This window comes from Chlamydotis macqueenii, chromosome 6, assembly GCF_036417535.1.
Source record: "Chlamydotis macqueenii isolate bChlMac1 chromosome 6, bChlMac1.mat, whole genome shotgun sequence".
NCBI lineage: Eukaryota > Metazoa > Chordata > Aves > Otidiformes > Otididae > Chlamydotis > Chlamydotis macqueenii.
In genome coordinates this window covers 28,555,161-28,575,391 of record NC_141561.1, presented here as the reverse complement: position 1 = coordinate 28,575,391, position 20,231 = coordinate 28,555,161, and the positions used below count along the sequence as shown (strand labels likewise).

Genomic DNA, 20,231 nt, shown 5'->3' with positions numbered 1-20,231 from the left:
ACGAGAGCATAATTTATTGCAGCAGTTCTCTGTATCTTTTTAATACAAAACATACATCTAAACCCACAGAGGGTATTTTCCGGTGACTGCAGTGGGAACCTAGCAGACTGAACTGCAATATCTACAGAACGGCTTTTCTAAAATAATGCTCAATGTTGCAAACGTGCTCTGAACTTTTTTTAAAAAAGGCAGTCTCCACAGTGTACATATCGTCTGCCACATATGAATTTATCTGTGGTCTAATTTTGTTCACTTCATAACAGCTGCACATAGATTTAATCTAGTTGTTTTTACTGCAGTTATTCCTGATCTGTATTTGAGGATATCAAAGATTTTATCTATGATATATACCATAAGGCTATGTTCTGACATTGACTCAATGTCTATTTTATTTTCTTTTTTAGGAGTTCACAGAGAAAACAAGGCTGAACAGTCAGAGTGTAATGTCTACTGCTTTTTAGGAGTAGAAATCTGAAGTAATAATTTTAAAACCATAATTATTTACTAACAACCCCTTTTTAACAAAACATAATTTTAAAAAGAAAAAAAAAGCACAACAATTATACAAAGACAGACAAAATATTAAAGGTAAATAAGAAAGAGTAGTTTTAGTAAAATCACTTGTAGAGAAGACAAACCAAATACTGCAGCCTCCTCTACTGAGCAGAAAACTAACTTACAGTGGCAAGAACAAAAAATGAAAATACAAAACAAAGGTAGGGATGAGCCAGAAATAAAATACAATTAGGGTAGTTAAAGTCAACCTACTAGATCCCCAGATATATTTGCACTGATTATCTCTTGTCTTGCATTCACCATTATAGCAACGACCCTAAACAAAACACAAAATATTAGCAATGAGAATTGAACATGATTTTGTTTCCTTCCCCTCTCCCAGCAAATATCTCATTTTGATTCTTCACACAAATATTGGGATGTATAATACTTTTCATGAGTGTGGGTAGACAGAGTACACATTTTGGTCCAGATTCTGAAAGTCACTTGGTGTCTAATAAATACTGACATTTCAGCAGCTGCTTTATACTTCTCATTTACATAGTTGTAAATAACTTATTAATCTGGAGTGTAAGAAAAGATCTGCATGTAAAATGTAAAGATACTAAGCAGATTTTACTCAAACTAGAAATTTTTACTATTCATAGAGTGCATATAGCACCAGCAACACTGATGTCCAAAAGACAAAATTTATGAAGAAATACAGAAGACAGGATTAAAAAAAAAAAAAAGAAAAAAAACCAACAACATGAAAACTTGTATTTGGTGACGTGGAGGGATTTTAAAACACTGCTTACCTGATTAGAATCACAGGCATACCCATCCTGTTTATGAAGGTTTGGTGGACACTGAAAAAAAATTAAGGAAATTTTATCATCATGTATTCTGTAATAATACATCAAAGGATCACATACAGAATTTTCCCAGTTTTAAAAGACAACTGCACAACACAAAGGGGGTAGATAATTAGTGCAGGAATCTTTATAGCTACAAATAGAAATGAAAAAATTAACATCTTGAGCCATGAAATACAAGGTTTGATCATAACTTTTTGCATATTCCAAGTAGAAATTAAGGCAGTGAGGCAAAATAAAAAGCCAACCAAATATGTTCAGTAACAGGATATTTGGTAGCTAATACTGTGGCCATGTTTGCAACACTTCCATTACCTTCATTTCAGTTCCACTAAGAAAGTAAGCAAGCACCTAGTTGTATCCCACCAGCCTATTGCTTAGAGAGCTGTGGGGTTTTTATTATGTTAATTGTCATGTTCTTATGGCATTGGAAACTTTTTTGGTATGCACAAGTCATTAGGTCCAGAAACCTCAGATTACTAAAGCTAGGAGCAGACCATTCTCAAAGCTTTTCATCAAAAAGGGACCTGTGAAGATTTGGAAAGGATATGCTCCTGCAACATACTGTATTAACCAATACTTTGAGGGCAGTGTCTCTAGCTTAAGAAAGCTCTTCTCTCTCCCATTAAGAATACTCCAACTACTGAATAAAAGATTTACAATAAAATCTCAGCAATAGCTGCTTATCTGTAAATGCGGGTGTCTCAAATGAGAACATGAAAAGAGGTTACTGTTAATTTATTGGCATCTATAATTACAGCCAATGCCCAGATAGAGACATGTGATCTATCCTGAATCTTATTTCTTCAAAGCTAAGAACTTGATGCAGTGGATGACTGCAGCAGAGTTATGAAGTTCTTTATATAACCTTGAAGCTAAATACTCAGTGTTGAAAAGGAATGTGTATCACCTAAAGCATCAAAGTTGCTGTGAAATGGAAAATGTACAGGATGTTGACTATTTAAAAGAACTCAATATAAAACAACCTTTTGGTTACTGTTTATTCCTATACTTTTGAGTATTAATCAAATGATTTCAAGAAAAATGCGTAAGATCCACAACTTTTAAAATTACCATACATGTGCACACTCTTAAAAAACATAACACTTTATACTAGATAATCTTTAAAGGTCCCTTCCAACCCAGACTATTCTATGATACAAGTCTTATGAGGAGCGGCTGAGGGACCTGGGGTTGGTTAGTCTGGAGAAAAGGAGGCTGAGGGGAGACCTTATCGCTCTCTACAGCTACCTGAGGAGGTCATAGTGAGCTGGGTGTTGGTTTCTTCTCCCAAATAGCAAGTGATAGGAAAACAGAAAATGGCCTCAAGTTGTGCCAGGAGAGGTTTAGATTGGATATTAGGAAAAATTTCTTCACTGAAAGGGTCGTCAAGCATTGGAACAGGCTGCCCAGGGAAGTGGTTGAGTCATCATCCTGGAGGTATTTAGAAGACGTGTAGTCATGGTGCTTACTGACTTGGTTTAGTGGTGGACTTGGCAGTGTTAGGTTTACAGTTGGACTTGATGGTCTTAAAGGTCTTTTCCAACCTAAATAGTTCTATGATTCTATACTTAATTTGTTTTAATTTTCTGCATTCCTATTTTAAACTATTTTATTTCACAAAATCTTATTGTTATTACCTTTGAATCCATTCATATTTGCAGTATATTTTTAGTACTTAAGCTATAGAACAGGCAAAGAGTGAAGCAGGACGTCTGACGCAAATGCTATACAGATATACAAAACCTCATGAGTTTTAAAAAAAACAAATAAATCTACAGAAGTCATATTTTGAGTCCATTTAGATTATTTTTTTGAGCTTATGATAGTTTATTCTTATGTTTAAATTTTTTTTTTCAATTAAAAATAAGCCCCCACAGTTATTTGTGGGTATACGAGAGTACAGTTTGTTAATCTGGATTTTCCTTTTAATTGATATAAACTGAACACAAACAAACATCAATAGTGTAAGCAAAAAAAGCTTCTGTATACATACCTGGCCAGAATCTCCAGTGCAGAACTCTGCAATATCACATTCATTCACTGCGTATCGACAGTCATAGCCTCGTGGGAAAAACTAGAAAATTAAGAATACAGTCCAGGACTAAGATTATGTAAAGGCAAACTTTAAGGTTCCTGTTTGGAATCACTGCTCATTTTAACACTCTGTAAACACCACACTCACAGATATTTGTCTTTTTTTTTCCACTTGGCTAACAACAGAACACTGCAATCTCAATAATTATTTCAAAGTGTTGAAAATTATTTCAGTATCTTAATATTTTAAAGGCTAAACTGAAGTACATAACACTTTAAAAATTTAGGAGTTTTTTCATCTCTGATGTATAAATGCAAATAAAAGGCATTTTTACATGAATACATATCCAATCTATTCCCTTTATATTTGGGGCAGTAACCACATTAATGTCTAGAATAACAGTCTTAGTCTACATAAGCTGTTTATTTTCATTCTACATAAAACAGTTTTAATTATAACAGACTGCACATTACTTCCATGGACAACTGAAGAGAACAAGAGATATACTGCAGCAACACTCACAAGGCATGATGTATTACAGCAGGGTCCATCACTGCAGTGAGCTCCATTAGAAAGAGAGCACTTCTTACAACAGTCTGCATAGCATTCCTGAAGAAAATATTAAGTGACATTTTCAGTTTTCCTTTTTAAGTAAGTTTTTTTCTTCACAATCTTTCCAACAAACTTATTTTCCAGCAGACAAAAGATTCAGTTCTGCACTAATGATATGAAATTACCAGCTGGAAGAATCTTTTGCAATGCTCAAATACTAAAGGGAAGACAGTGACATACATGCTATAGCAACAAGGGGATTCACACCTTCTGACGCCTCTTCACAGGAGTGGAATAGCCTGTGCCAATGCATGCTGCTTAGTCAAATTGCATTCCATGCAGAAAAAAAAAAGATTAAGAAAACTAATTATGGGTGTAATTCTATTTAAATACTAGGACTCAAAGCTATAGGGCAGATTTTTGTAAAAACATTCTTGGAATATTTCTACAGTAAAGAAGAAAATAACAGATTACTTATGCTATCCAAGCACAGGCACCTCTCTCCAAAGCACAGATAAGGTGCCTACCATTCCAGGCATGCTACCCAGGAAAAGTAAAGGGGTAGGCACTTCTACAATGCCATTCAAAACTTGCTAGGAAACAGCTACATCTTGTCATTAGTATGGCAGGAAGACTGTTCTGGGGACACTCCCTGTCTTTGCACTCATTCTCACTTGAAAAAATGTTTTAACACAGTCCTTTAAGTTGTTCCCTAACAACAGGCAAACCAAATTCACTTCCATAGCCTTTCCCTATCCCTTATCTATCACATAATGTATCTTAATATATTTTGTAAGACAGACTTATGGAGTAACATATAACTCTACTTGCCATTCGGAAACCACAATCACATTCTTCTCCTGCTTCTACATATCCATTTCCACACTCAGTAGTTTCAAAGAGCTGAAAACAAAAAAGCCCCCCCCAACGTAAGAATAAAACTAGTATCAAATTACGTTTCTGTCACACATCGCCCATCTCTGCAATGCTATGGAAGCACACTCTTACAGAGAATACATATGCTGTGCTACTGCGATGGGGAAGGCAGCATGATTTTCAAGTGCTGCTAGTCAGAATTGTTAAAGCCATGAAAGATGTACAGCTAAATCACTTGACTGGTAGCCCTTTTTAAGAGAACACTGATCTTAGAAAATTATTATAAACAGAGAGACAATAAAATAATTCTCAAGTGGATAACATTTGAACTTCATTCCAATTCTATGGACTCACAGTTTCTCTGACAATTCCTTCAAGAAACCAGTCAGTAATATGATCTTGGGATCTACTCAGGTACCCATACTTTCTCATGCATTTAGCTACTGTTTATTTCAGTGTAACATGTTCGTGCATGAAAATAATTAACATTAAGAAACACTGCCAAAAGGAAGTTATATGTGCCTTATTAGTAAGTTAGAATAACACAACCATATATAGATAATGCTAAACAGTTATTCCTAGGACTAGATATATACAATACAGATAAATTCTACAGATGATACAGATTCTATACTGGTTTCACATATCATAGTTTCAATTTAAGGTATTTTTCAGTCTTGTCACAGAAACAGTTTTGCAAAAACCTTCTCTGTTTTCAATACAATATTTCTGCTTTAAAATCCTGTAAGAATATCAAGAATCTGCCATTTAACTGGGATATTAACAACAGAAACACATTCGTCACTAGAACATAATTGAAATGAGAAGTTAGAAGTTAACAAGTTAAAATGAGAACAGATATATCTACAACTAGATGAGGGTGAAAGATGCGAGTAAACATGTTCTTTCTGCATGGGCTTAATGGAAGTACAGCTGCTGAGGACAATCAAGATATGAAACATAACATATAATACAATACAAATTATTTATAAACTTGGATGGAATTCTTCTTCAGTACTTTGGGTGGGGAGGGAGAGGAATCATAATGTCTAATCAAAAAGAAAGAAAACATTTTACTTTTGTTGCATAAACTACTTAGGAAATCAATAGTATCTATAATTTTGGGAGCCACAAGCAAAACTACACTGAAGCAATACCCATATGTACTCTTCACTAGCAATATCAACATGATTCAAAAAACTGAAAATTCTTTTTTTCCCCTCTATAAGCCATTGTTACTACTATGCATCAGTGGAAATAGCAAGATCTCTTATTCTGAACTTGAAATTCAGTTCTCCATCAGACCTAGTTATCTGACCTGTAGCTGATAAGAAGACAAAAAGGGGTCAACCAGAGAAATACAAGAAAATAACAGGACACTAATTTCCTAAGACATTAAATCAGAAGTCATCAAATGTTTATATACAGAGCATAACTAAAAGGTTATAATTAACAATTACATAATCGTGACTGCCTAAAACAACTCAATTTTATTTACCTAAAGATTAAACATGTAATTTTCTACCTTACCTCCCAACCTCCAAATAATAGGATTCAAAACGCTGTATGATTTTTTTTCCCCCAAAGTACTTTGAAGTTAAATTTGTGAAACACTGACACAGATAACATACAAAAATAATACAACCATTCTCCTGGGAGAATTTTCACAGAAGTAAATCAGATTTTCATTCTATATACAGTTAATTTGATAATTTGTTCACATTACCCTTGCTAGACAATCACCATCAAAAAAATGAAACTGTTTTTCTTTGCCTACTTACTCTTTTCTGTAAGAATTCTTACATTCTTATTCTATAAGCAAAACTTGCTATCTGTGAAAAGATTAAAAACACTAACAAGTAAAATATTTTTACTGAATTCTGCAAGGTGGTGGTCTACCAAAGGATACTGCACAGTAAACTGAACAGCCTTATAGTTTCAAGTGGTATTACATTCTACAAGGACAGCAAGTTTGACACCATGATTATACAGAATATTAATACTTTGGATTGATCTTACTTTGCAAAAAGAGACACATGGAATATTTTTATGCTACTCAGCTTTAGAAGGATGTTATGCTAATATTGCCTTAGAAAAAATTATGCTTGATACTTGGAAAGTTTTTAGGTGAAAAAAGGGATGATACAAAAAACCAGTTATAGATTACCGTTTGCTAGATGTGCATCTGAAATGAAATGAAGTTAACTTAGAGAACAACCACAAGCTGCTACTATCTGTATAAAGTAAGCTATTGATTTCTAATTCCTGGTGTGGTAATTAGCATTCCTTTTAACGACTTCAGACAAAATGTCCAAGAATTGAGTGTATGTGGAGCATTCACTACAACCTCATTTCTGAATTTATTTTGTACTACTTCTAGCTTACTAAGTAGTGCCTTTATGCTGTATGGTAGTTGTGAAAAATCAACTGCAATATTTGTCATTGTTTTGAGCATGAAGAACTGATGGAAAACAAGTTGCATTCCTCTTAAAATTATTTTTAAATGTAATGGGAATAAACAGTCAGCTAATTACAAGCAACCTCAAGAAAATACCACATAGATATTTGAATAAATTTGAGAACAGATAGGTGTTCTTAACTTACTACATTTTCATTACAATGTTTACCAGAGGTGCTGACTACCAATATATTTATTACCTTTGTTGGCCTGTTGAAGAGGCAGGCACCTCCCCCACGAAGTAAAAATTCTTTGTATTCTGCAATGCTGCATTTGGAAAATTTCCTGGAATGGTATACCCTAAAATGGCAAAGAATTAGCTGAGTAAATGTCTTGAAACGCCAACAGTTACTGGAAGGGAGCAGAGGGGTCACAACATTTTTTTAATACTGTAAATCCCAGTTTCTTACAACCACTGTGTGAAACAGTATGTCAGCTCAGTCTTATTCTCAAACAGTAAAATCAGAATAAAAGAAAAAGGCTTTAAACATTTTGCATTTTTATATTTCTATTATATGGATCTTTGGTATATGAAACCATAGTCTTCTAATCTTAATAATGTGAAACCCTATTATCAGAATGGCTGCTATGCACCCTCTCGATTGCATGCATAATTCAGTGTTCTCTTTGAGTTTGTCTTCCCTGCAGCTTCAGTTTAAAAGATGGATTACATTCCAGATCCCTGATTTCACACCAGGGTTTTAAAACTGTTCAATTAATCTGATCCTGTTAACAAGGTTAATTTTTAAAGTAAAAGTATTTGTAGTCATAATAACAGCTGTATAGGGTCAGACTAAAAATCCACTTTACGCAAATCCCATCTCTGATTTTGGCCCTGAGTATATGCCCAGGGAAGAGTAGAGAACAGAGCACTGTAGTACTTGCAGAATATTTTTCTGGCTTCCAACAATCTTCAGCTCAATGACCTTCCTAGGAAGGTCAAAGGTTTGTTTTGTCTTGTTTAATAATCTTCATTGTATTTTTCTCCCATGAATTTGCCCCAAATCTTTTAGGATCTACTACAGCAACAATTTTCACAGCTTAATTACAGGCTAGTAGAAGAACAATTTCATCCTGTTTTTTATGTCACCTATTTGCTAGTCTCATTTCATATCCTTCTAGTTCTTACACTGGAATAAATAGTAATTATTTGCTATGTTGTTCATGATGTTACAGACCTCTCATACTTGTTCATCTCCATCTCTTTCCCAGCCTGACAAAACCATACTTTATTAGTCATTTCTCACACAGAAATGATCTGATATTTTATCAGCCATGTTTTGAGATCTGGGAATGAGAACTATTCACACTATTAAAGATGGGGGTAACCATGCCATAAAGGAGTTCTCCAGTCCCTTCCTAGCAGCTCACTGCTCACTACTGAGCAGACATTTCCCCATTTAATTATTCTATATATATTTAAAAAAAGTCTTCTAGCACTCATGCAGTTAAGTGAAAAGGCTTTACACTGCAGCTAATTATTCACTCATTTAATTAGTCAGTCCCTTTTCAGCTTCTGGGTGACTATCATCTTCTCTGGCTTTTTTTTACTGTTACCTTATCTGCAGAAAATGTTTGTTCCACCACCTCTTCTACTGATATTTCCAGCCAAGACTGATCTTTGACGAGTTCACCATAGGAAGGAAGCTAGTTTCTATTCTGATCAATGTCTTACTTCAGATTCCAGAAGCAAACTTACTGAATAATTTTCTGCTGCGTTCATACAGTGGCTGGCAATTACAAGTCTACAGGAAAATCACACAGTGATTCTACAAAAGAATCAATTTCTAAATACTATATGAAGAAACTAGGTTTCTTCTGTCTTATTTATAACTAATTTTCTCCATGATTTTTGCAATCAAACTGCCCAAGTGAGCAAGAATTCTGACAGGAACTGATTTATAAGACTCAAACTCCTATGTTTCAGAAGCTATCCTTTTCTAATCAATTTCTTACAATATAGAGAAATAATCTCTGCCATTGTGTGACAGTAGAGGTCAATGAAACCTGGTTTCCTCCCATATAGATGTGTTTTCCCCTCAGATTTCAATGACCATTTAGCGAAGGATTGACAGTACTTGCTGCAAGTTTTGAGTTTCTACTTTTATTCACTGGAACAGAAGCAGAGAGATCTCTTCACTCAAAATTAGAATTTTGAAGGAATTGGGGAAAAAATAATTAAAATGTAGGAGGAAAATAGAAATATCACTTATCAAAACTGTATTATAACACTTTTTCAGCTGCATGTGAAAAGTATAACTGGATTTATTTAATTTAAAAACATTCTTTACTTTTCAACCATTGTAAGTATAGCAAAGCATTAGTGAATACGCTGCATTGCACTTCAAAATATACAATTTACAAATAACTTCCAAAAATGTGACTAGCAAAGGGAATGAATTGCTGAAAATTGAAATCGTTGATCTGTATGTTTGGATTCTTCCAACTGCTTCTAGTTTTTCATTTATTAGCACTAAAGCACATGGACAAAACCCAAAACATATATATTTATGTCATAATGTAAACTATGAACTCATTCCAGAGCCCTCAATTACTGATATTTATGACATACCCCGTTTCCTCCATGATGCAACCACCCCAGGATTCAGTGCAGTCACACTCTTCTCAGACAAGACCAAAATACAACAGAAAAGGAAAGCAGTTATAAATATGCTTACAATAAATATAAAGTATTCACTATCAAAATGGACCTTGACTAATTATGCAAAGATTAGACAGTTGCTTGGCTGTACAGATTCTAGCCCTAAAAAGGAAACCAGCCCACTTGAAGAAATACTAATATACTTAATATTAACGTGGTACTTCAAATTACCATATGTAATGGTACCATTCTTAGACTCAACACGAACTTTCAGACAGCACAGAACACTGAAAATAGCTGGCAATGTTCTTCCCTACATGCTCTCAAAACAGGAAGCACAAGGGTATGTGCAGTACACATGATACTGATGACTGAAAATGTTCACATTTCAATGTTCCTCCCTAAAATGTGTACAGAACACCATGAGGGAGAATTGTTATTGGACAGGCCACGTTTTTTCCCTTTGGCATAGAATTATTAATAGTAATATGTGAATCAGCCAATCAGACATTCATTAGAAAAAGTAGTTGAGTGAAAATGGATTTACAGTTTACTTACAGCTATAGCATGTAAGTCAACAGTGATCAACTCAATAAAATAAAAACAAGAGATCAACATCTTATGGTTGGTAAAACAGAACTTATAAACTCCCTATAAAAACTATTACCAAAGAAGTAATATTTTCAAGAAGAAAGGTTTCATATTCTAGTTACTATAGCAAACCTGTACTGTTTCTCCACAGAAAATATTAACAGACTATTGATACGGTTATTTCTACTCTATCCAGGTCCTTCATTAATCTTTCTCTATAAAGGGTATCCAAATAAGAAAACTAAGCTATCATTTAAAACACATTTATCTTACAGTTTAAAAATATTCTGATTTCTAAATTGTATGAACTGATTTACCTGTAATCAAAAAAGAATGATCTAGAAAATATTTTAGCAAGTTTACACAATTCAAAAGCAATGCTTTACAAAACAACATTCCCTAAAGTTTTCCACAGTTTCCTACTTCAGATTTCTGAAATTATTCAAAAATAAAGTCAGCATTATAATTCACATTTTTAAAGAAGACACAAAGATAGAAATTAGCCAAATTGCTTACAAGCCCCAAAGAGGACTTTTGCAGCAGCTTTTGTACCTACACCCTACATGCATTAAGGCAACATTAGTCTAATCTTCTGGCTGTGAAGCAGCAGGACTACAAGGTGAGCAAATGTGACCCTGGACTAGGTTACACCTCCTTACCATTTCTTCAATTATGAATCAGGTATTTCTTTATTTTAAGAAGGCCATGATAGTTCGATAAAAATTAGTGATTTCACTATGACAGATAATGAGTTCCAGGTTGAATTAATGGTGTTTTTACCATTATACCTTTGAGTGTTGGTTATGAATCTAACCTCCTGACACAGGACATCACTGAAGTCATTGCAAAATGAGTGCTAAACTGGTGGCTCTTATTTTGGTTAAACTCAAATTTTGGTGCATGTATTTCCAAAAGCAGCAATTCTTGTCCTACAGTTACAGGAAGTTTGGTATTTGTTTCAAATATTACAGAGGAAGAGCTTATCTGTTTAGCTAAGGAGAACAAAAGACGACTCCATATCCATGTACATACTCGGTTTCCTGGCAGCTGGCTCCCATTGTATTCCAAGGTTCTGAGCAAGACTTTGTGCTAGTTCCTGTGCCATGGGCAAGGGGAGGCCATACTGCATTTCAAGAGGAGCACAATTGGGAAAAAAAAAAAAAAAAGTAAGTTATTGTAACAAACATTACACCAGCTCATTCTGGCTTACCACATGCTTGCTACTTCAGTAGTTCTGTATAGCCAAGCCCAATTCTGTGTGCATATAAGGAAAATAAACACAATGAAGTATGTAACAGAAAATATTTTCCTCTCTTAACCTGAGGGAATCCCTGTCTGCAGGTTAACCTAAAGAAAGGAATCTCTCCGATACATATGTAATATAGTTTTGTATGGTGTGATTAACTCATGTTAATCCAGATTTTCATTACTGATTTAACACTGCCCTGAAGGAAAAAAAAAATAAAAAAAAAATTTAAAAAATCTATACCAAATTTTTCTAGTTTTAATGTTAAAAAAAAATCAGTAAGAATTACATGTCATCAGCACCTCAGAAGATCAAGCCTCTTAAAGTAAGAAGAGACAAAAGGATGTTCAATGCTATATTTCAAATACTCCTGAGATTTTTTGGTCTAAATTTCTGTCAGATATAATAAAAGACAATTTAAGATCTTATTAAAAGAATAATGCAGACAAGAGGAATGCTTTTTAAAAATGAAAGTACAGTGAGCAGTAGTTTAATGATGGTACAATAAGGTTGGCAGTGAGAATTGTAACTTTTTAACATGTAAGTTATCTTTATAGCCCTGAATACTGACACACATAAACTCTGAGGTTATAATGTACAGTTTCTACTTTATTTCACCTTAGTTGTGGAGAAAAAAAAATAAAATAAAATAAAAATTACCTCATTCACTCCTACTCCTCTTGTCACAGAGCAAACCCCTCCAAAGTAACTTAAGCTGCTCCTTTTGTAATGAAATGTCACATTCCTTACAAACAAATACAAATAAAGAAAATATTACACATTGACATTGGGCACCAAGATCTTACTGAAAGATCACGCTTTCACACATACTATTATACATTGCATGCACATTAATCCTCATCAAACATCAAAAGCTAATGCAAGTTTACAAACAAAATACCGACATCAAAAGACTATTAGATACAGCCGTTAACATGAATACTATTTTTATCTTGCAGAATCAGAATCAGTCCCAATCCACAAACAAACCAAGCAGAGAAAGCTAGAGTATCAGATTCCCAAGAAAATAAAATTATAACATTTCCTTTAAAAAGATAACATTTATCACAACTTATAACCTGTCAGAAAGGAATTCTGTACTGAAATGTATCAGTGTTGAGAAATTTTAAAAATTACGCTCTTAATCCAAACCAATTCAAGTTCTAGTTTCAACTCCAAGTGAAAAGACTGAGAAGTACACCTAAAGGGAAAGTAATTTAATACTGCTCTTTAACCTTGCCTACTCCATTATGGTTATCACTGTGGGGGTTTTTCCAAACAACTGATACACCACATAAGTTTAATTAATTTTTTTTTTTTTTTGAAGAGCAGGTAGGCCCCAAACAATTTAGTTAAGTTAATGTAATCTGAAAGATATAAATTATTCTGTAACATGTCTATAAACAATTATTAATTTTATGTATTTTAACTTTGTAGGCATAATAAATCTATACTGCCTTGGACACGCATAGAAAATGACCCTAATATTTGAAAATTAAATCCTTTTACAATAGCAGAATCAAGGACTCTCTTGTTTTTTTAAATGACAGGATACTACAGACAGGTATATATTGATTTTTTCAGAACATTCTGACAGCCATCAGAATTTTCAAACTGCATCTTAACTACACGAAATGCTTAAAGCTAGATGCTTTACAACAGACAGAACCACAGTAAGGGCTGATGCTGGCAGGCACTTCTGGAAATGGTCTAGTTCAACCCCCTTGCTCCAAGGAGGCTCAGCTGGAGCAGGCTGCTCAAGGCTGTGCTCCATTGGCTTTTGGGCATCTTCAGGCATGGACACTCCACAGCCTCTCTAGGCAACCTGTTCCAGCATCTGACCACCTCCACAGTGAAAGGGGTTTTTTCCCTATATTTGTATGGAACTTCCTGTGTTTGTATTTGGTACCTTTCACTGTGCACCACTGAGAAGAGTCTGTTTGTCTGCCTGCAAACTCTTCAGCAAGTGATACAATACATGCATAAAAGTAATTAAGAGTGCACATCAGCAGCACTTTGCATATCTCATGAAAAACGCAATAAGCGTTGGTTGTCATGCCTGTATTAAGGCAGTTCAGCTATGACAGAGGCTGGAGGAAATTCTTCATCCCCTATTTTTATCTCCTTCTGCAGAAGATGAGTGATAGGAGAAATACATGGAAGATATTGGTCACTTCACCCTCGTAGTATGTCATGCTGCTGGGAGAAGACTTCAGATCTTTATGCTGCATAGGGGAACACACTCTACCTCCTCTTTGCTTACAACGGTGTCAGGTTAAAAAAAAAAATAAATTGTTGTCAATGTTTTGCCTAATCATGCAAGTGGAATTTCCCCTCAAAATGCATTGTGTCTCGGAAAACAATTCATTACAGCTCTAAAGGAGGAGATCTTCCATTAACAAATCATCACTGCAGCTACATGTGTGAATAAACATAGCAACTGGAACGCTCCTGTGGCAACACATAATATTGTCAGCTCTGCCCTCTCCTGCTCTTTACTGGAAAAGCAGTACATTACACACCTGATTAGTAAGGTGTCCTGAAGGGCTCATCAGAACACATGTCAAATATGTGACACTGTCTCCAGGTTACAAAGACATTACAATTTCATTATAGATATATATCAACATGGCCATGGTATATACTACATCTATTAAAAATAGACTAATGTGTTAAAAAATAGATTAAGCTTCCTAAGGAAGGCAGATGTTGATTGATGTAGTGACTACCATGCAAAAAAGTTAGCAAGAAGAGACAGGTAAACAAAATCAATAGACAGAAAAGTATATAAAACTGTAATAGTCTAAACTATTGTATAATGGTACATACGAGAGCAGGTGCACAGCATCAGCGTGCTGTTTGATGTAGTGCTGTCGATATTTGGAGAAATCATGAAGCATTTGCAGAGGGTCAGGGTGAATATTAATACGATCTCTGTCTGTCCAAGTTTCCACAGCAACAAGAACCACCCTGGTGTTCAGCTGTTCCTTGTATATCTGAGGGCAGAGACAGGACAGGCACAGGAGTAGAACACTGGGTCAAACATGCACAGTTAGCCAGTAAGAGTAAAGCGGAAGGACAAGAGGGATAAAGCAGGAAGGAAACATGGGGAAACAGTTAGCTGGTAATGCCTTGGATTTCCTAAAAGTTAATATTCTGATCAATTTTATGCTAGAGGACAAAAAAATAGTCTGCTGCTCTTTTTTTTTTTTCAGCTACTCCCTTTTCTTTAAAATTCTCATGTCAAATAATTTCACTGCTGAGTTTTGCAGAAAATCTGTATGAAAATCAGCAAAGAAGAAATGTAAAGGTACACTGGGTCATCCCAAAAAAAGGGAAAAGAAAGATCTCAAAGACAAAGAATAACCAAAGCCAATTTTTCAGTCAAGATTAAATAATTTCTCAGTTCTGCAACAGATCCAAAATTTAACTCATATAACATTTGATTTTCATTTATAGTATGATCACTTAATGCTGTTCAAGTAATGTGAGAATTAAGTAAGAATATTAATTTTTCTATTAATTTTAATGTCACTGTAGCAATAGACAATGAAACGATAATCAGGCTCTAGTAATTACAAAACAGTTTTAAAACATCCATTTTAATTTTGTGCATGATATTTGTTTCTGAAATAAAACTGCTGCTCTCTTTAGGTTCAGATCATAAAATTTTAACTAAGGTTATTCCAAATTTGCAGATCTACAAAAGATGCATTCCTTATCAGCAATAGACAGTCTGTCCATCAAAAGTCTTACATGGGACATGAAGAACACTTACTAATCATTCTTAGTTATGACCTAAAAGCACTGGATAATTAATCCATTGGCTGCCTAATGCAAAAAAATACACAAAAGGCAAGTTATCTTGTCACTTCCACGAGGTACCATATTAAATATATGCTTTTATTATCTTTTTGCCAAAATATACATACAATAGACAACATGAACTGCAAATATCCTCCTGCAGTTATGATAGATTTTTATACTAATAAACTAGCACCAACTAGCATGCCAGCTGTTCTGACACCAGCCTTTTCTTATAAAAAAGTAAATGTATAATATTCAGATAAGAAAAAAAGGCAATAAATATAAAAGCAAGAGAGAGCAACCAGCTGAGCTCCATTTTGTCCAAGAACTCTGAAGAAAAAAAAAATATTAATATGCTCCAATCTGAGGGAGACATGCTGAGGACATACACAGAAAATGGTTAACAACATAAGAAAAAAATCACTAAAATTAAACCCTAGAAATCACACATGGGTGGATCAGTAAATACTTTACTTGTGTTTGCTGATAGGAAAACTCTATTTCCTGAAGCAAATGGGAAGGAAAGAATGGAAGAGGGGGCAGAGAACCTGGAAGCCTCTGAAAGTCAGTATCCTTTTCCCAGTATCTGTAAGAAATACAGCCCACTCCCTATGAATAGAAGGGAATAACAAGGCAGAAATTCCTGCTCCTTTTCATGCTTTGTTTAAAGAAAAGGCCAATAAGATGTCATTTTGCAAGATCTCTATGAGGGCACTGAATTCTATACTGGAGCTAAGTTGAATGTTTCTGTGTACACACACAGAGCAAATAAAAATGGAAAAAAAAGAAGGAATAGTCAGAGAAAGGGAAGACAGATTAAATAACTTTTATTAAAATGCAGAAGAAATACAAAGAAATAATGATTATATGAGAAAAAAATGGAGATTTCTCCCTTTCTTTGAGAATGTTCAATATAAATTGCAGAAATATTATTTCAATTATTCATATTTTTATCTGCTCTAGTAACTTTTCTTCAGACTACTGGCATTTTAAGACCATTACACAAAAATATTCCAAAACATTTCCAGTATTTCATGTATTATAAATATATTCACCTAAATTTTCAATATATATACAGTATACATAATACTTTATATGTAAAATAATAAGAACAAATATTGTACTGCTTACACTGAACTAAACAGTGATTTGCACTGAATCATATCACACAGTTCTATTGGTATCAAAAACATTACATGGAAAGGGGACTTTGAGTCAGAATTTTGCTAACTGTTGTATTCATCACTACTACAGAATCTATCCTGTTTCCATGACAAACACAACTCTGAAATGTGTGTGGTCACTACGTGTATATCAAAAAGAAAAAAAAAAATAATCCAGTTTTACCACAAATCTTGCTTTTAGTTTATACGCTCTGTGCAATTGTTCTAAATTTAGTCACAGATAGAAGAAAGATATCTGTGTCAGTGCCATCCATTTTTAATGCATTACAATGGGATTTTTGTTTATTTTTAAGCTATAAACACAGATTTATAAAGGAAAAATTTTATTCACAGTCTCTTTTTCTCCCAATAGATACATGTATCCTTTGTGAATTATACTCACAGCTTCCACCACTTGCACTTGGATTTGTTTCATGAACCTGAACTTGATTAGTTATCATTCTTAAGCAGTGATAGATACTGAAAGCTCCTTCAAGTCTGAAATCCCCTGTACCAAGGGCAAACTCTGACACTTGCAAGCTTTGAGAAAAATGCCAACGATAATTTTGTGGTTTCTTACACATATACCCCAGCATACTCTTCTGCAGAGGAACTGGAAATTAGTTTTAAAATGTAATTTTTATAGCTGCTCTTTTTTTTAGCCTCATCTTTGCTAACGTTAACTTTTTAAATACAGCACTAAACTAACAAAGTCAGTGATACAGTTTTCAGAGGAAACATTGATACTTACAGCGTCTACAAGGTTTACCACAGACTTTGCAAAATTGTTTGTGTATGCATTTGAAGAACGGTGCTTTTTGAACTAAAAGGAAAAGAAAAAGTAGAACATAGTCAGAACTTACATATTTATTATTAATACTTTATTTTTCAGCAAGAAAGGAAAATTAGTATTTTCAGAAAGAGTAAGAGAAAAAACTCAAAAAGCTTCCCAGATGACAGCCTCTATCTCATATACAAGAATCTCAGGAAGATAAGGGAAGCCATAGATGTGAAAGGCTGTCCAGCAGACATAAAAAGAGCATTGAGCCACAAGAAATATCCTACTGAGAATCAGAATTCAAATGTTCACGACAAAATTACAGGTAAATATAAACATGAGCTCAGAATTGAGAGGATGCTGTACCCGTTAAAACTATGCTTAACCTAATGAGTTAAATATCACAGCCTACCTAGCCACATTCCATGACTATAATTATGAGACATGAAGATGAAGCATTTACTATTTGTCCTGCCTACAGCTCTTAGCGAAGGTATCCTTCCTCTAATACAGAACCAGACTTTTATGACAAGTAGCATTAGTTATACCAAAAGGCAAAAAGGAAGAGGGAGTCCATGGTAAAAGTATGCATGTGTTTGAATGTGGAAAGAGTTAAGCTGAATAACTTAAGTTTTAACTTCAATTTTTTTTCCATTTCTATAGACTTAGATGAGCTGTATTACAAGTTCTGCTCCTAATTTTTGTGCATGTCATTACAATTGTTTCATTCCTTTCCTCCTCCTGTCCCACAAGTCCCCTCTGCTCCAAGACAAATTTTCCAGAGATGGTATGGTATTGGAACATGAATCTATGACTTAAAAAATCTGTAAAATTTTAAACCAAAATTGCATTACATGATATGATTCACAGGCAGGAAAAATAAGTCTTCAAAATTTTACAGAAAAGGAACACAAAATTGCATAGAACAAAGATGGTAAAAGGTTTTACAAATTTCAGCTACTGGTTAAAAGCAACAAATCTCATCACCTTATGAGCAAACATTATTAAGTTCCATGAAAGCGTCAGCTATTCCCACTGTGAAATACAATACCAAAAAGAGGCCTTGAAACAAGAGACTGACTCTTCTTTGAGCAACTGAGTAGCTACTCTCATCAAATAAGTTAGATGATTAACTACCTTCCCAAATCATAATTACAAAATAGACAAAACTCCTGTTTTCCAGAATTACGCATGGTGTGAAGGTGAAAGTATGGAAGATACATGTGGTTTTAAAATTAAATAATCTGTTTCTCAAATTGAAAGTCAGAATAGTGACACAAACACATACACTGTATTATTAGATAACAAATTTTCTCTTTAAATTCCAGTTATTTTTGCACAAGCAATCTAGTTTTATATGGACAAAATGCCATAGAGATAACAAAAAGTTCAGCAAACTTAATGATGACACTCATTCATTTGACTGCAGAAAGATAAACTTTTTACGTATGCAGTTATTCACTGTTAACTTCCACAATGCTTCAGCACATCCACAGCAGGTTTTAATACCCAAGGATCCTACAACATAAGTTTGCAGAGACCCCCTGCCCTATAAGTATTCTCAAAACAAAGCACTTTCAGCTACAGTGCTACTAGGTGCTTAGGATGTACACTGAGAAGAGTATCCGTATCATGGGACTCCGTTTGCTCTCTAGGGAACCACAATACTAGAAAAAAATAGTGCGGGACGGGGAAAGGGTGGCTTTGGCTTTTTGTTTTGAGCCAATCCCAAACCTTCCCAGAACAGGAAAGGTAAAATAATATGCTTTGAAAAATGTTCTTGGTTTTCATGAAAATAAATACCAAAGTCAATAGCAATATACTATATAATGTGTTTAAATACAGCTCCTAAAACAGAAATTAAGCCAAGTAAGTCAGTAAAAAGCGCAACAATCTAATTAAATACAGTTAGTATTAGGAAAGGGCAATTTTGTCAAAAATACATAATATTAACCACTTAACAACACAACGGCCAAAGAGGTTTAAGATACTTCCAAGACAGAATCTAGCTGCAGGAAAAATCTGCCCTCTACAGGTAAGCAGAAAACCTCAAAAGTACATTTAGCTTCTGGATTGGCAGGCTTTAACTTGTGATTAAGTTTATTTTACTTCAACATAAAAATAAGTAGAAACTGTTTTATCAACAGAATTTTATTTTTAAAAAGGATCTTGCTCACACAGAAGCAGTCATACTAAGAGCTGATGATCCTTATTTGCCTCTTAGTCAAGAAACAGTTCAGAAAGTTAAGCAAGACCAAGGCCCAGAATGAGGCACAATCAGCTTGTTTTCAGAGTCACTCCTGTTGGTTGCAGCATATTCTTTGTTACTAGGATACTTTTAAACCTACACTGAGTATTTTTCCATAACAGATATGCTATAGTTAAAATGTAGTTATTGGACTCAAATTTGTGATGCTTTTCATAAAGGGTCTTAGTTTAAGTTTACCAAACTTATTACTCCCCAGACTCCTCTCTCCTGATTTTTCATAGGGGTAACAGATGGACACTTTGATAGCCTTACTTGGCAGAATTAGTGAAAGCAGTAACACTCAAATGACAAACGTCACTTGGTCTGATTTTTTCCAGTCATTCCCCCAAGACAAAAAAAGGAAAAAAGAGTGGGATTCCTCTCCTTTTTTTTTTTTTTTTCTCCTTACAGTCCAATGACAAACACTTCCTGAATTGAACAAACAACTTATTTTGCACTCCATTATGAATTCTGTTTATAAGTATGGAGTAGCCAGGAAGAA

The 20,231-nt window shown here is 34.3% G+C and overlaps 2 protein-coding genes across 2 annotated transcripts in view; one reads left to right on the top strand and one right to left on the bottom strand.

The window, feature by feature from the left end:
* The window catches only part of DYTN (dystrotelin), a 68,314-nt gene extending 67,822 nt beyond the window's left edge, over positions 1-492 (top strand). The window contains 1 exon segment of the mRNA XM_086750606.1: positions 405-492. The gene's annotated coding sequence lies outside the window, so the exon portion shown is untranslated.
* Positions 1-20,231, bottom strand: part of ADAM23 (ADAM metallopeptidase domain 23) — a 73,220-nt gene that overhangs the window by 13,146 nt on the left and 39,843 nt on the right. Inside the window, exons 10-20 of the mRNA XM_086751019.1 lie at positions 17,455-17,526; positions 14,563-14,729; positions 12,394-12,478; positions 11,520-11,610; positions 9,867-9,915; positions 7,495-7,594; positions 4,792-4,863; positions 3,931-4,017; positions 3,367-3,447; positions 1,314-1,364; positions 769-832 (exon numbers count right to left, since the gene is read on the bottom strand). Coding sequence (XP_086607145.1) covers positions 769-832; positions 1,314-1,364; positions 3,367-3,447; positions 3,931-4,017; positions 4,792-4,863; positions 7,495-7,594; positions 9,867-9,915; positions 11,520-11,610; positions 12,394-12,478; positions 14,563-14,729; positions 17,455-17,526 — 919 coding nt within the window. The remainder of the gene's footprint in view (positions 1-768; positions 833-1,313; positions 1,365-3,366; positions 3,448-3,930; positions 4,018-4,791; positions 4,864-7,494; positions 7,595-9,866; positions 9,916-11,519; positions 11,611-12,393; positions 12,479-14,562; positions 14,730-17,454; positions 17,527-20,231) is intronic.